This window comes from Tinamus guttatus, unplaced genomic scaffold, assembly GCF_059628265.1.
Source record: "Tinamus guttatus ecotype Peru unplaced genomic scaffold, ASM5962826v1 Tinamus_guttatus_pri_ptg000327l, whole genome shotgun sequence".
Classification (NCBI taxonomy): Eukaryota; Metazoa; Chordata; class Aves; order Tinamiformes; family Tinamidae; genus Tinamus; species Tinamus guttatus.
Window position 1 is genome coordinate 9,543,630 of NW_028288861.1, and position 14,383 is coordinate 9,558,012.

The window sequence follows — 14,383 nt, forward strand, 5'->3', positions numbered from 1 at the left end:
AATTAAGAGTTTAGGGCTCCATCAGATTTTTCTATGAATAGTCAGTTTCTCCTGCTTGTGCTCTCTGACACAAACTCCAACCAGCAACACAACTCCAAATCCCACAACTGGGCAATATCCAGCCTAGGACACACAATTTAAGCCTGTCAGCAAACCTCACCCTAACAAATTGAGATTGCATTTCATACAGAGTGCAGCAGGGATCTTGGAGCTCAGCTTTTCCCCCATCGAAGTACATCACTTTCACACATAACCTTCAGTTCTGTATAATCACCTGCAAGATTCAACTATACCCCACCATGCTGATAGCACTGACAGTGTGAAATAAAGTACTTCTGCAGGCAAAGCCACTTCATGGTCACACTCATTTGTGCTTTTCAGGACATGAGAAAACACCCTACCTACTCCCTTAGTGGGAGGTGTGATGAATTGCTCAGGATCTGTGCTCAGAGTGACAAAGTGCTCAGTGTGGGAAGGTAATATACAACCCAAGGAGAAAGAGACTGCTTTATTTAAGGGATGAAGTAGTATCTGGAAGGATGAAGCCAGCAGTTGCCTGAGGAATCATCTTTCTGAGGAGGTGCAGTTCAATCCTTCCTGGCATAACACTCTCAATCAGAAGAACTGCTGGGGCCAGCAGACTTGTCCCTAAGCAAAAAGGTCCCTGCTTGGTCATCGCCCAACCCAGCAGGGCTCTGACCAGCTCCACACCAGGTGCCTGCTCTCCTGCTGAGTACCAGCATGGAAGTATTGGCCAAGGCTGCTGCCCTAGCTCTCTCTGGAGTTCACACAATACTTCTTTTCCTGGGACGAGCCAGAACAAATCAAAAAAAAAAAAAAAAAAAAAAGAGGACTTTAAGGTAGAGACAGTTCTTTTGAGGCCACAGCCCCACAACAGGCTTTACTCTGGACATAGCCATAGTTGATGATGCCGACGTCAGCTGGGAGTGTTGCAGGGACTGGTCAGCGTCATCTGTTGGAGAGACCCACGAGTGTGAGTGACCTGTTCCTCTTGCTGGAACAAGCCCAGACACCACACAGGTCAAACATAATCCTGCTGTGCCCAGCGACGGTCATCCGTAAACACAAGCAATGCTTGGCTTACAGCCAAGTCAAAGGGACTCAGATTCCAAAAAGAATCAATCCTGGTGGACCAGTACCATGTTTCTCTGGCTATATTGGAGCAGCTGCCTTCAACCAGCCCAAATGCGTGTCCCACAAGCCACAGGCATCCACTGTCACTGATGGATATAACCATGCAATGACGAGTATCAGAGTTGTTCTGTTGGCACTGGACTGGATTTCGTGGTTTCCTCTCTCACTGGCAAAGCAAAGGCCAAGTGGGCTCCTCAGTTCTTCCATCGGATTTGCTAAAAGAGAGGCAGAACAGAACATGACTAGCATCAGGGCTTTCTACAGATCCCTTCAGAGCCAGGTTAGCGGGCGCCAATCCACAAGCTATCCACTGCTATTTCTATCAGTTTCACCCTTCATTCCTGCACTGAAGGCAACCCCAAACATAACATTAGCTTTCCAGAAGGGAGAAAAGAATGCGAGACAGCCATGTCCTCACTGCACACTCAAAATATACCTCTGATGAAGATCTCTAGGAGGTAAAGCAGAGTTTCTTACCATATTGTTGAGAATGCTGTCTATCTTCTCTTCTTCTGCAGAGCCCCGCTCCACTTTGCATCTATAAGCTGCCAGCTGGATACGATCCTTTAGATCTCTGTATGTCTGGATAAAGAACAAAACCAGAACCCAAATAAGCGGAAGGATAAGTGGGATGGTGCCGTGCAGATGAAGAGGAGTCAGTCTTTGATCCCCCCTGAAATTCCCATCGATGACTTCAGCTGCCTGTGCGAATGGACTGTGCAGATCTGTCCTGGGCACAGCACAAACCCAGGTGCTCTCCTGGTTCAGCTGGCTTCCACTGACCACAGCGTTCCCAGGCCACAGGGGTTAAGAAAACCAGGCCTGTGGCAGGAAGGTAAGAGAGGGGCACAGGGAAACTAGGGAGGAAAAGCAGGCTCTCATCCCTACTCATTACACACACAGCAGGGACTCACATCAATGACAACATCGTGGCACTTGTACTTGGTGGCCAGGTTTAACCGTGTCTCCACATCCTCCACCAGGCGCACGTACTCCTGCAGCACCTGCAAGGAGATGAAGGCTGTGTTGGTTCACTTCTACAGGCACCTCCTGCCTCACTCTCTTACCCCAAACACAAAACCTTTAAGATCACTCGTTATCACAGACTTGACCCATTCCCCCTTGGACAAGTGACCAGAACAAGACTGCTGAGGACCATGGAGGCAGTAAAACTTTGCTCACGAACAGCCTAGTCTTAAACTACCCCACTCTTGAGGAATAACTTAGGCATTGCCTGACTAAATAAGTATAAAAGCTAGTGTAGCAAACACTACTTTTGTAGCTGGCAAATCACTGTGTGGAGAGTTCTCCCAGACTCCCCTTAGTCCTGCTGTCCTTCTTGCAACCAGCTAGGACCCGGCTCTTATGCCTGTTTACATTTTCTGTTGACATTTGGGTCACTAGCTAGCTCACTGAGTGCCAAGCTGGCAGAGCCAGCCAGTTGTGAGGCAGGTAACTTGGGCAGTCAGTCTCACACCAAATTGCAGTGCAGAGCAGGACACAGGCAATAGCACCTATGAATAGCACAACACATGTAAGTCAGCCTGAGAAACGGCTAGTGACCCAAAGGGACATCTCGCTCACCTGCACCGGTGCGTTGTTCCTCTGTAAGATCTCCACCACCCGGTGGAAGCCAATGGGTGCCTTCTTCTTGGTATAGCCCAGCCAGTTCTGAAACCAGAGGCAAACTCAGTGTTAACTCTAAAGGCAATTGCTCCAGCTACTGACAGAAGAGGCAAAAAAGCAGAGAACAAGGTTGACACAGATTGAAGTTGGAAATAAGAGACTTTTTGCTCTCAGTGAAGGGTGTAGAGGGAGGAATCTCACTCCAGCTGCTGGCAACCTTCCCCATCTGTTACTACATACTCCAATGCCAGAGCTCTTCATTCGGGGACTGGGTTGAGGTTGGCAGTGAACCCCTTCCAGGCCCAGCAGAGCACTAATAGAGGAAAAGCTGTTTTATGAGCAACTCACTGCAACTTTCTGCAACCAAGATGCTGCCCCCGCCCCACGACCACCGAAATAAAACCAGTCTGTTCAGTAACACCACATAAGTCAGATATCAGCACTGGGAAGTGAGTTCCCAGGAAGTCTTTCCCCTACTCACCTTGGTGGTGAAGAGGGCATCAACATCATTCCAAGCACGCAGTTTGGCCCGCGCAGCCAGGGCAGTCAGCACATACTGCTTATCAGGAATCTGCAAGGCAGAGAGCTGCAGTCAGAGCAACAGCACAGCTCAGAGGCCCCGTGCAAGATAAGCTACAATGTCACCTGCCTCCACTTGGCGGCAGCCGTGCCCACAGCCAGGCAAGGAGGGAAGGTGCTGCGTGAGGCCAGGGGGAGCACGTGCACAAGGTATGAGATGGGGATTTGCAAGTGCTGCTGCAGGTTAGCCAGGCTGCCTCTCTCAGTGCGACAGTGAAAGCCTCCACACAGCTGCGACTTGCATTTCTGAGCCTCCAGAATGGCTCTGCTAGGGGAGAATGAAGCACTACCCTCCTTGCCTCAGTGCTGAGCTCCTCAAACTCCTCCTACTCAGCCTCCTTCCTAACTCAGCCTGGCTGGTGCTGCCACAACATCAGGACAGCAGTGACAGTGGGTTCCTCACCTTAAAGGTTTTCTTCAGGTTGGTTGGGCTGCTGTATGTCCCCTGCAGAGAGTAAACAAGTTAGTGCAGTTTCAACACGGGAGATCAATGGGGAGGCTCAGATGCTTTCTGTTGTAAAGCACTTGTTTCACACAGTGTAAATCTCCCCTCCATACAAGTTTTCACTGCTTGTTGCTCATGCTAGTGACATAGCAGGGAACAGCTGGAAGAGGAGAGAGCAACCATTCACCACAGGAGCTCTCTGGCTTGGTTTTCCCTGCAAGATCTATCTGGAGACTCTGGTCAATCTGGAAGAGGAGAGCACAGCCTCGCTCTCTTCCTTTATTAACATGCCAAGCTTACACACCCCACATACTAACTACAGGGACAAGAAGTCACCTCCATGGTTTCTCACATTATCCTCACCTCAGCCTCTGTGTAGTGGTAGAAACAAGAGTAGTAGAGAGTGGTCACGAGTGGCATGTTGAGAATCGAGGCCTTGCGAGGATATTTCCGGAATATCTCCGACCCCCCTTCTTTCTCTAAGCGCCGATCACTGCTCTGAAAAAGCAGAGGAAGAGGGGCAGCATAAGTGGAAGCAGCTGCCTGACCTAGCTGTGGGGCAGAGACCTGAAGAGAGTTCTGTGAAAGCGGTGCACATGCACACCCTCAACAGGACAAGAAATCTCAGGTCTGGTATTCGTTACATAAACCTGGCAGAGCAGCTTGGATGACTACTCACGTCAGGCCAGGGTCGTTAGATAAAAAGTGCTGTGAGTTAGGACAGATGCAGACCTCATAGCCAGCCCCAGCTGTCTCCTGATCAACAGGGAGGATTTCATACCTCAATGATTATCTGCCTCTCCAGTAGGGTATAATGATCTTGGACATGAGCCGTATCCTCAGCTGAAAATGGCAGCCTGGCCAGACACAGAGCAAGGCATTGTCAGCAACACACAGTATAGCTGAGCAAGCACCCTGTGTACAGGGATGTGGCAAGGAACACTTCACTTTATCCCCAGCCTATGAGAAGCTATCAAGTAGTCAACATCCTGACTTGCAACCCCCTCCCCATTGTCCTTTCTGGCTTTCTCCTGCATCGGCTCCAGAGAAATTATTTGGTACCCTTAAAAGCACAGCCTAAAGCTGACAGTACTGATTCTTCGACGTACAGGCACCAGCTTTCACCCTTCACAGGCTGAAGGGTCAGTGTTCAGAACGTCCCCAAATAAGCAGGAGAAGATGCTGCAGTAGTGATAATCCTAATTTTTTCTTCTCTGTTTTACACTGCATAGCACAATATCCCATCCTCCCAGTACAGTATCAATATCAGTTCTTGCAGTATGACACTGAGACGGGTTCTCATTTTCTTTATTACTACCTTCTGTTGAGCACCTACATATCACCCATTCTCTTGTATTTTTTTCTTACCCAATGCAGCCTTTCAGAAACTCCCTTCGTTTCTCTACATCCTGAATGCTCAAATGCTCCCGGTACTGGGACAGCTGGAGAGAGAAGAAAGACAAACACAGGTTATTCTCATGGGTTTAGGAGATACAGCACTCCAGGGAGCAGAAGCAGAATGCAAGTCTCTTCCTCTGACTACTAGACACCGTTCTGCCAGCCTCCCTCTGCCCTTCCCACCCGCCGTGCTCCCTCATCCCTGAGGAAGAACAGCTTCAGCTCCTAGAAATACTCACTGCAAATTCTTCAGTCCTGTCCAGGAACCTGCAAAACGGAAGGAGCATTAGTTTTGGGGCAGCTTCTTAGTAGTACACTCAGCCCTGCTGCAGGACTGGGCAAGAGCCTCACCTGAGCAGATCCAGAAGGAACTTCTGCTCACCCGTCTCTTTGAGGAAATGGATCAGATGACACAGGGCCACCTGCCGCACCTCCAGCTCCCGAAACAAGAACTCTATGGGGCAGAGGGAGGCACGCACATGGGTAAAGTGAGTTGGTAGCTAACATGCCAGCACTGACAGAGGGACTAAGCACAGTGCACTGAGCTGCAAAACACTACTGGGGGATTCAGCAACAGAATCACAGAATGGTTAAAGTTGGAAGGGACCTCTAGCGATCACCTAGTCCAACTCCCCTGCTCCAGCAGGGACACCTAGAGCACATGGCACAGGGTGGCATCCAGGCGGGCTTGGAAGATCTCCAGAGAAGGAGACTCCACAACCTCTCTGGGCAGCCTGTTACAGTGCTCTGTCATCCTCATAGGAAAGAAGTTCTTCCTCATATTCAGATGGAACTTCCTGCGTTTTAATTTATACGTATTATTCCTTGTTCTGTCACTGGCCACCACCAAAAAGTTTGTCCCCATTCCCTTTACATTCTCCTCTCACATATTTATACATGTTGGTAAGATCTCCTCTCAATCTTCTCTTCTCCAGACTAAACAGGCCCAGCTCGCTTATGAGGAAAGACTAAGATAGACGCGCAATTATCTTCGTTGCTCCCCTGCTCCCTCCTCAAAGCACAACCCTAGAAGTCCCAGAACCGGCTGATTTCACAGCTCTATCCCTTCAGATCATAGCATCCACCCATCACAGCTTCATCCCTACAGATTCATTCTGCCTCTCTGACCCCTTCAGCTGCAACCACTCTCAGCCTCTCTTGAGCACTCACTTCCCTCTCATTTTACACTCACTGCACTCACAGACATTTCATGCTCAGTAAAGCAGCATTGCCCCAACTACTTTCTCTCTCACTTACAGCCAGTGAAAGAACCAACCCCTCTGCCTCTAACTGAAACACACCATGGAAACCCTGATGCTAGTCATGCTTACCTTTCCTTAGTGTCCGTTTCAGGAATATCAGGACCTGTGAGCACAGAGAGGCAGCCCTCAGCTGAACAGATCAATCTTCACCAGAATTAAAACAGATAGACAGCAAACTGGTCAAGGCCTGAGGAAGTTTTTGTAAAGGTCCTCTGAAGATACAGTTTTTATAGCACTAAATTCTGCTGCCTACCAGACACTGGGCAAGCAATGAGCCAGCGCCACAGCAGTCTGGATTCTCCAGAACTTAGACAAATGAGACCAAGTTTTACAAGGACAAAGCTTTACCCTGGAGATTGAAGGGCTTAAAAAAATGGACAAGGATGCTCTGACACAGCCTCATTTGCTGTATGATGCTTTGGAAGCCAGATAAGCTGGCAATATCCCTCAAGTCTTCTGTGCTGCAACAAGCAGATTAAACCTTAGCCTTTAAGATCTTGCTGCAGAGATCTGTAAAACTGAAGATCAGATTCCTTGTTATCACCTGACAGGAATTCTATGGAGTGACAGGAAAGCCAGCAGGAATAGGTAGCTTCTCAGCCTTTAACTTTGACACTCTTTGGTAAATTCTTGGTTTCAAGTGAAGAACAATCCTTCATCTTGCAGCATTAAATGGCCAATTCATTGCATTCACACAAAGGCCTTCTGTGGGGTCACCAAGGAAGTCCCAGCCCTATATGTATATGGCCCCAGCAGGACTCACAGCTGTAATGACATTTCCATCATTCCCTGCCACAGCTTCATCCAAGAGCACCAGCTTGTCCTGCAGGGAGCGGAACCTCTCTAGAGAGCAGACCTGGAGTCAGAAGAGGTAAAATATGGTAAAGAGGAAATCAAGCAAGTCCCCAGGCTGAACCAAGCCCCAAGATCCTACCCATTCTTCCCTCCTGAGCCCTTCAGCGACAAGGATAACTTTCTTTCCACCCACAGGAGAACTTTTCATGCATTAACACCATGCACTGCATGATCCCTGGGAATCAGTTCACAGGGGTTACAAAATTAGCTCTCATTACTATCTGGGCCGGGAGAACAAACGCTCTGCATGCAGAGTTCTCCTGAGCACCCTTGTAACAAGGCCAAACTCCCTAAATACCAGCCTGACAGAGGGAGGACACTCTGTAGGGTCTTTTCCATGGAGCAGATGAGAAGATTGGAGTTGTAGGACTTTTACTTCCTTCCTCTTATCCCATAATTATAATCTATCTCAGCCTTTAGTCCATTTCCCCCATTTCAGGAGACACATGCAGAATAAAACATATGGCAGCTGGTAAGGAAAAGTAGCATCAATAGCAACTGCAAAGGGATATGGAGATCTGGGGGCTATCTCTGTGCAAAGCTCCTTATGTGCTTGCTGCAAACTCTGGGGAGATGAGACTAAGATTTCAGCTCCAGTGTAATGAAGAATGTTTGTTTTCTTCCCTCCATTTGCCATCACTGAGAAAAGAAGTAAAGTCCCACAGTCTTGGATTTTTTTTTTTCCACAGCCTCAGGGAGTGGAAAGGGCAGGGAAGAGCACAGGTGCACAGATACCTTCTGCCAGAGCCTAGCTGAGGGGGACAACACAAGTAACAAACCAAGAAAACCCTGCAGGGCTCCTTGGCCCAGGGTGATCTCAGTCCTGCCACCTAGCAAAGCAATAGACAGGCCCAGCACACTCCCTGGCAAATGCTGCAAGCAACAGCGAGCCCCTTCCTGCCTTTGCATACAGTTGGAGCACTGGGGAAGGTGTAAAGCAGTTCGAGAGCACCCATATTCCTCTCCTGCAAGCAGATGGAAGAAAAAGGTCCTTACCTTGCCCCTCTGCATTCGCCTGACAGTATCTTTGGGGCTCCAGTCACTGCTGTAATCCTGCCACAAAAAAAAAAAAAAAAAAAAACAGGACTTTTGAGCCTCCAGAGGCCTGATTACTCTCACAGGCTCCAGCCTGGCTTTCATTTATGCTGGACCAGAGCAATGGGCCAGGAACAGTCTCTGTTGACAGGACAGCCAAACTCAGGGACTCAAGGACAGGCCTGCATGCTGTCCTGCCCTACCCAAAGGGCACCCTGCACAGGGAAGGTTCAGACCTAGGCAGAGCTTCTCGGACTTCTCATTCAGCTGCCGCAAGGAGACCATTAGGTTTGATGAATCTTTACAGTCCTCAGGTGGGAATGCTGTGCACTCTGAGTCTGCATGCTGGTGGAGAATACTAGAGGCTGAGAGGCCAAAGGAGAGTTTTCCTACTGCCTGAACAGGGTCCATAGCCATATCTTTTACAGGAAGTGCATTTCAACAGGGTATCCTTCTTGCAAATTGAAGGTCCAAGGTTGTTTTCAGACGGACAAACAAAATACATGCAAAATTGACAAGTCCAGAACAAGAGAGAAGGGCTCAATTTCTTACTACAACTCAGACACATCTCTCCACAGCAGAGAATACAAGGCTGGCAGCCTTAGGTAAGTGCTTGGGCAATCACACAGTACTAGTCAAATGTGACAACAGCACTGAGGTCTGTAGCTAGCCTATCCTCAGGCAACATGCTACAGATGCTGCAGTGAGCAAAGTACTTTCCCTGAAGACACCAGGATCTGGAAACACCAAATAATGGGTGGATCAAGCCAGGCTCAAACTCAGACTTCAAGCAGGCATCTATGTGAGGCCCCAGAAAAAGTGGTCATATTACAGTACCCTGTCTCTCTCAAAAGAGACAGAAAAAGGGAATACACAATACAGCTTTCAGGATATTGAAATTAAAATAAAGATTTACTGAAATCACAGATCTGGGGAGTAAAAGCCTTGCCCAGTCCTCTCCCATCAGGAGACTGTTGCATGAGTCTCTGAAGTCACTACATCGCTAAGTATCAATGTCCTGAGCACTGGGGCTCCCTGCAGCACCTCTGGCCAAAGGCAGCGCCTCAGCCCATTGCTGTCAGGACGTTGTTTCAAAGCCGACACTGGATTTTCTTTCTCCGTTTCACTCCACTTACATATTCCTGCCTGCTTTAATGGGGCTATGCAAAATCCCCTCCTTCCTGTTTCACTATTCCTGAAAGCACTAGAGCACAGAGTAGGACACAACACAGAGCATTTATTTCTTCTGTTGCACTTTCAGGAAGCTCTGCCTGTTAGGTTAAGGAGTAATCACTACAAACACACGGATCTAGTGAGGATCAGATGACCATAGACAGGATGAAGAATCCCAGCAACCTAATCAGTGTAAACTGAGCGCGCCTGACGTGGCTACACCCATCTACCATTGACATGACAGATTAGCTCCTCATCCCTTGTATGAAACCTGTCAATATGAGGAAACCAAAGAAACTCTCTGCAAACACCCGAACACGTTACAACTTTAAAGATGTAAAAGATCAGATGCAGGGGAAAGAGAAACTTGGGATGTTATAAGAGGATTATAGGAATACATGACTCTTATTACAAGATGCTCATAGCAAGGACAAAAAGCACAGAGAGGGAGCAATTAGTGTAAATTTGGAAGGAACAAAAAAGTGAAAATAGTGGGAAAAAGGAATAATGGGTACCAGTCAAGCATAAACAGGGGGCTTATCTGTTGCTGTATGCTTGTCTGATTGAGCCCTGCACTCGATCACTATCTTACACTCTTACTAAATCTTATTTTTAGTAATCTGGCATGTGAATGGCTTTTCTATTCCAAGTGTGTGTGTGCAAATGCTAGTGAACTTCTAGGTCACCTAGCCAGTGAGCAGGGTAAGTGGTCCAAGCACCAGCAACAAATGTGGCACAACAGAAAACAAGTCTGAGCACCCAGGTGCCAGCTACTGGAGAGGCCTGTATGGTGTGAGCATTGCCTGCTAGGGGAGCTCAGTTCTGAATGGAGACGAGGCTCGAGATGATGCCTCAGTTCTGTATGGATGTGTGTCTACTGGTAAATACACTGTGTTTTGTTTTGTTTTTCTTGATCTGTGTGGCCAAGTGTTTTAGCAGCATGTATGCGTGCCAGTACATGCCTACTGCGAATGAGCTTAGCCTTGTTACTGGCTGGACCTGGCTCAGGAGAAAGGGACCAGGCTTGGACAGGAGAAACCCGCTGGCTGCTGAAACCCATGAGATTTGGCAATACCTAATACCGCCTACCTGGGAGAAGAACATTCCTGCCAACTGGAACTCCATCTTTGTGCTCTCCCTGACCCGGGTGTTCCTGTGATTCATGAACAAGGGATTTAGAAGGCTGTAGATTTCTGTTTCATTTAAGGAATATAAATGATGCCAATGCATCTGATCCAGCATGAAAGGAGCTTTCAGGCAAGGCATTATTAAGAGTTCCTTTCACAGAGACTCATGGGCAAGACATTAAGAGAAAGAACAACTAATAACCCTTCTCGCGGAACCAAAGCTCCTCTCTCCTGGGCACAAGCAGAGAATGCCTAAATTACCAACGCTGGTTCTACATCTTGCACCTCCCTGTCCTATCCCCTGCATTGCCCTCTGCTATCTGAAACACTGAGTAATCACTTCCCCTAAAACCTTTAGGGTAGGCAGCTCTTCTGGCAGTGCTCTGGTCTCCGCATCGCAAACACAAGCTACTCACCTTGTACTCAGCTTTCGGTCTGCGCAACTCCGGAGCGTAGTTTTTAACCCCTGTGTCAGAGAGGGCTGGGAGAGAAAGACAAAGCAATGAGTAGCAGCAACATCAAAATCCTGATTCACTCACTTTTGAAATCATACTTTTCTTAGTTTCTCTGGTAGATGACCTGAACTCAAGCATCAAATGGCAACACAAAATGAAGAGGTTTTGGTTTAGAACTTAACCCAATACTCTTCACTTACATATAGCTCCCAAACTACCATGTCAAGTATTTTGCTTGCTTGCTGGGTGACTTTAGCAAACATATCAATCAGCTTTCCTTTCTGCAATATAAGGAAGATGACACCACCCCTTCTTTGGAAATGCTCCGGGTACAAACCTTTTATGCAATACTATACCCCTTCCAAAACAAGGCAAAGATTCAGACGTACCATCTGAAAGGGACTGGAAACTTGGAAGCTTGTTTCGCCCTGAAATGAAAACAAACATAGCTCTAGACTACAATCCAGTTAGAACAAGCCACTCTGCACAACGATTTGCACTATGTTGTCACACCTCAGCCTCAACTGCTTGCAGTCTAAGGCTTTCAGATGGTTTGTGATGCCACAAACTATGTGGCACCTTGGCCCTATCCACCGTGTTTTGGCCAAGGCCAGAAGCAGCTAGGCAGCCTGCAGAACAGAGGCCTGTGGGCACAGCACTACAGCGGCCTCAGCACCACAGGAAAACCTCATTCGCCAGGGCTGATTTTGTAATTTTGACACTGTTCATTGCCACTATGTTATCAAAGATGTGAGTAAAAAGCACCACAGAAAAAGAGAAAGAACAAAGGTTGACTGATTCTCTAGCTGCAAGACAGCAGAGCTGAACTCTTGCAAGCTGGTGGGCTACCACTGCTACTGCTAAGTGGCATATGCTGCTGAATGAGCTGCAAATGTCAACATCAGCCACCTAAGCTCCAAGTAAAGAATAATAAGGCTGTCTTCCCACATCACTGAGGACTAAATGCAGGCTACATGGCTCCAGCCAGTCCCTCTATGGCCTGCTCCTTTCCATTATGAAAACAGGTAGCAGTAATGTGCTATGCTCTCCATTGCAACTCCATGAAAATTGGGTTTCAAGAAGCTACAGAGTCTCCTCAGTAAAGTTTATCTATCTTCTTCTGCAAAAGACAAGCACCGTCTCCAATTTCTGACCAGTACCAGATACACCAGTTAGAAAATTTACCTCAAGGTATACCCTCAAAGAGCTCAGACCTTTCCTGTTTTGCAATACGCTTTGCAGAAAACGCTAAGATAAAATGATTTCTTCTTGAGACTCTTGAAGAAAAGCCCATTTGTCCAAACTGTGTAGGAAGAAGCTCACCTTTGAATAGGTTGCTTAGGGAGTAGGAAGAGGCTTGTTTAGGAAGAGCCGTATAGGAGGAAGAGCCCTTTGGCAGACTGGAATCTCGGCTCTCCAGGGAAGTGGTGCTGCTGGACGCTGTCTCTCTGATTGACCAGGAGATACCTGACAGACAAAATGTACAGACAGAACCACTGTGGCCATTTAAGGCAGAGAAAAAGAAAACCAACAAAGGAGGATCTTAAGGCAGAGCAGGAATGCATGTCTCTTGGTCAGGTTTATGCCAGCATATCCCTGCACATTTTGATCCCTGACACTAATCAGATGCAGCGTGCAGACTCTCAACATCATGTTGCTTATTAAACAATTGTCTCTTCTCCTCCAGAAATGGAGGTATTTCAGCAGTGCAGTACAGCTAGTTACGGCTTTTCATGCAGCTGGACAATGCACACTTTTAGGACAGGGAAGTGTAACAAAAAAATAGGCAATGGATAGAGATCCTGAACCAGAAGGGAACAGACCTGAACCACAGCCAAGAGCTGCAGCATAGGGCAGGAAGATTAGGCACTTTGAAAGTCCTCTGGGTGATTCAAATTTAAGCCTCCGCAGTTTGAAAGGTGCCCAATGGCTAGCAAAGGCCCAAACTGTTCTTTATGGCAGCAATAGGTCCAAAAAGCAGCAGACAGCAATTGTGGGAGGACTGTGAGCCTGCCCCTACCTTTGCCAGAAATTGATTTGTTTAACGCTTTAAATTCTCTTCAAATTTCAGGCATAGGAGTCTGTCCTTAAACACACACCAGATGCTGAAATATCTCCTTAAACTGTTGCAAGGCCAAACACAGAGAACCTGAGATAGTGTCATTTCAGGCAGCAGTGTGAAACAGGTATCACCCACAAACATGAGAGTCAACTGAACAGGATGCAAACCAAAATGTTTTTAATTCTCAAATATCTGCTCTAGGCTAAAATACATATTGGAAAAAAACATAGTAAAATCCCTCCACTTGTCTGCAGTCTTTCTAGTTATGCCATCTCCTTCTGCTTCCTCTCTTTGAAGCAGATCCACACAGGTAATACCAACGGCTCAGAATTTGATCTGAAGCAAAAGGAGGACAGGATTAGATAGTCTACAGTACTCCTGAGTTCAGATAAAGAGCATAGGTTAAATGGCAATTTGAACCCTATTGCCTCCAAAGTTAGCTTGGGATCCTTCTGCACTTACTTCCCACGGGTTCCCCACTCCAGCTGACCTTCTCCAGGTCATCGTCATCATCGTCAACAATATCCCGAAGGCTGTTCACTGCCCGCTTGGTCTCCTTTAGCTAGAAACAATGAAAAAGTTTGCATTAAGAACCACTAGCATTGCAATGGAGCGCTTTGTTTCCCATGACCTCCTCAAACAACCTCCCTCAGGACGCTGTACCGGGCTCCTCCAGCGCCCTCCCCCAGGAGGCTTTCGGTGCTGCTGAATACTGAATACAGGCGGTACATGGGGGCCCAACAGCCAGAGGCTGCTTCCCTTCTCCCTGCGGGCCAGAGGCACCCGCAGAGACACGAACAGCTCAAAAACGCGGGTGCTGCAGCTGGACACACAGGGGAAGGAGAGAGCACCGCAGCTTCCAGAGGGATTCACACGGGCTGCGGAGCCGTGGGGCACGGGCTCCCGGCCCCCCGGCACGGAGCAGCGGCCCCAAGGAAGCACCCGTCGCCCTCGCCCGCATCGAGGCCGCTCGGAGGGCCGCGGGCGGGGAGCCCTACCTGGGACAGCTCGTCATCCTCGTCGTCGAAGGTGAAGGCGCGGAATTTGGAGCTGTGCCAGTACTCCTCCTCGTCCGCGCGCGCTCGGCTCATCTGCAACGGCACCCGCGTCAGCGCGGCGGGCGGCTCCGCACCGGCCCCGCCGCCACCCACGGACTGGCCCTGCCTCCCTCCTCCCTCCTCCCTCCTCCCCCGCGCTGCAGCACCACAGCG

General features: G+C 48.3%; 1 protein-coding gene across 2 annotated transcripts; it reads right to left on the reverse strand.

Moving 5' to 3' along the window:
• Positions 1-1,143: 1,143 nt before the first annotated feature.
• Positions 1,144-14,280, reverse strand: VIPAS39 (VPS33B interacting protein, apical-basolateral polarity regulator, spe-39 homolog). Of its 2 annotated transcripts, XM_010216370.2 has the most exons (19): positions 14,171-14,280; positions 13,635-13,734; positions 12,434-12,577; positions 11,500-11,538; positions 11,072-11,136; positions 8,317-8,373; positions 7,229-7,321; positions 6,535-6,568; positions 5,555-5,657; positions 5,443-5,470; positions 5,174-5,247; positions 4,587-4,662; positions 4,169-4,303; positions 3,764-3,805; positions 3,263-3,352; positions 2,740-2,826; positions 2,070-2,159; positions 1,633-1,737; positions 1,144-1,370 (listed from the first exon to the last, which is right to left on the reverse strand). In XM_010216370.2, exons 1-19 carry the CDS (start codon positions 14,261-14,263, stop codon positions 1,350-1,352), a joined length of 1,476 nt encoding a protein of 491 aa, XP_010214672.2. In that variant the 5' UTR covers positions 14,264-14,280; the 3' UTR covers positions 1,144-1,349. The 2 variants fall into 2 exon arrangements, with proteins under 2 accessions (XP_010214672.2, XP_088385439.1); XM_088529313.1 differs by lacking the exon at positions 8,317-8,373.
• Positions 14,281-14,383: the final 103 nt, after the last annotated feature.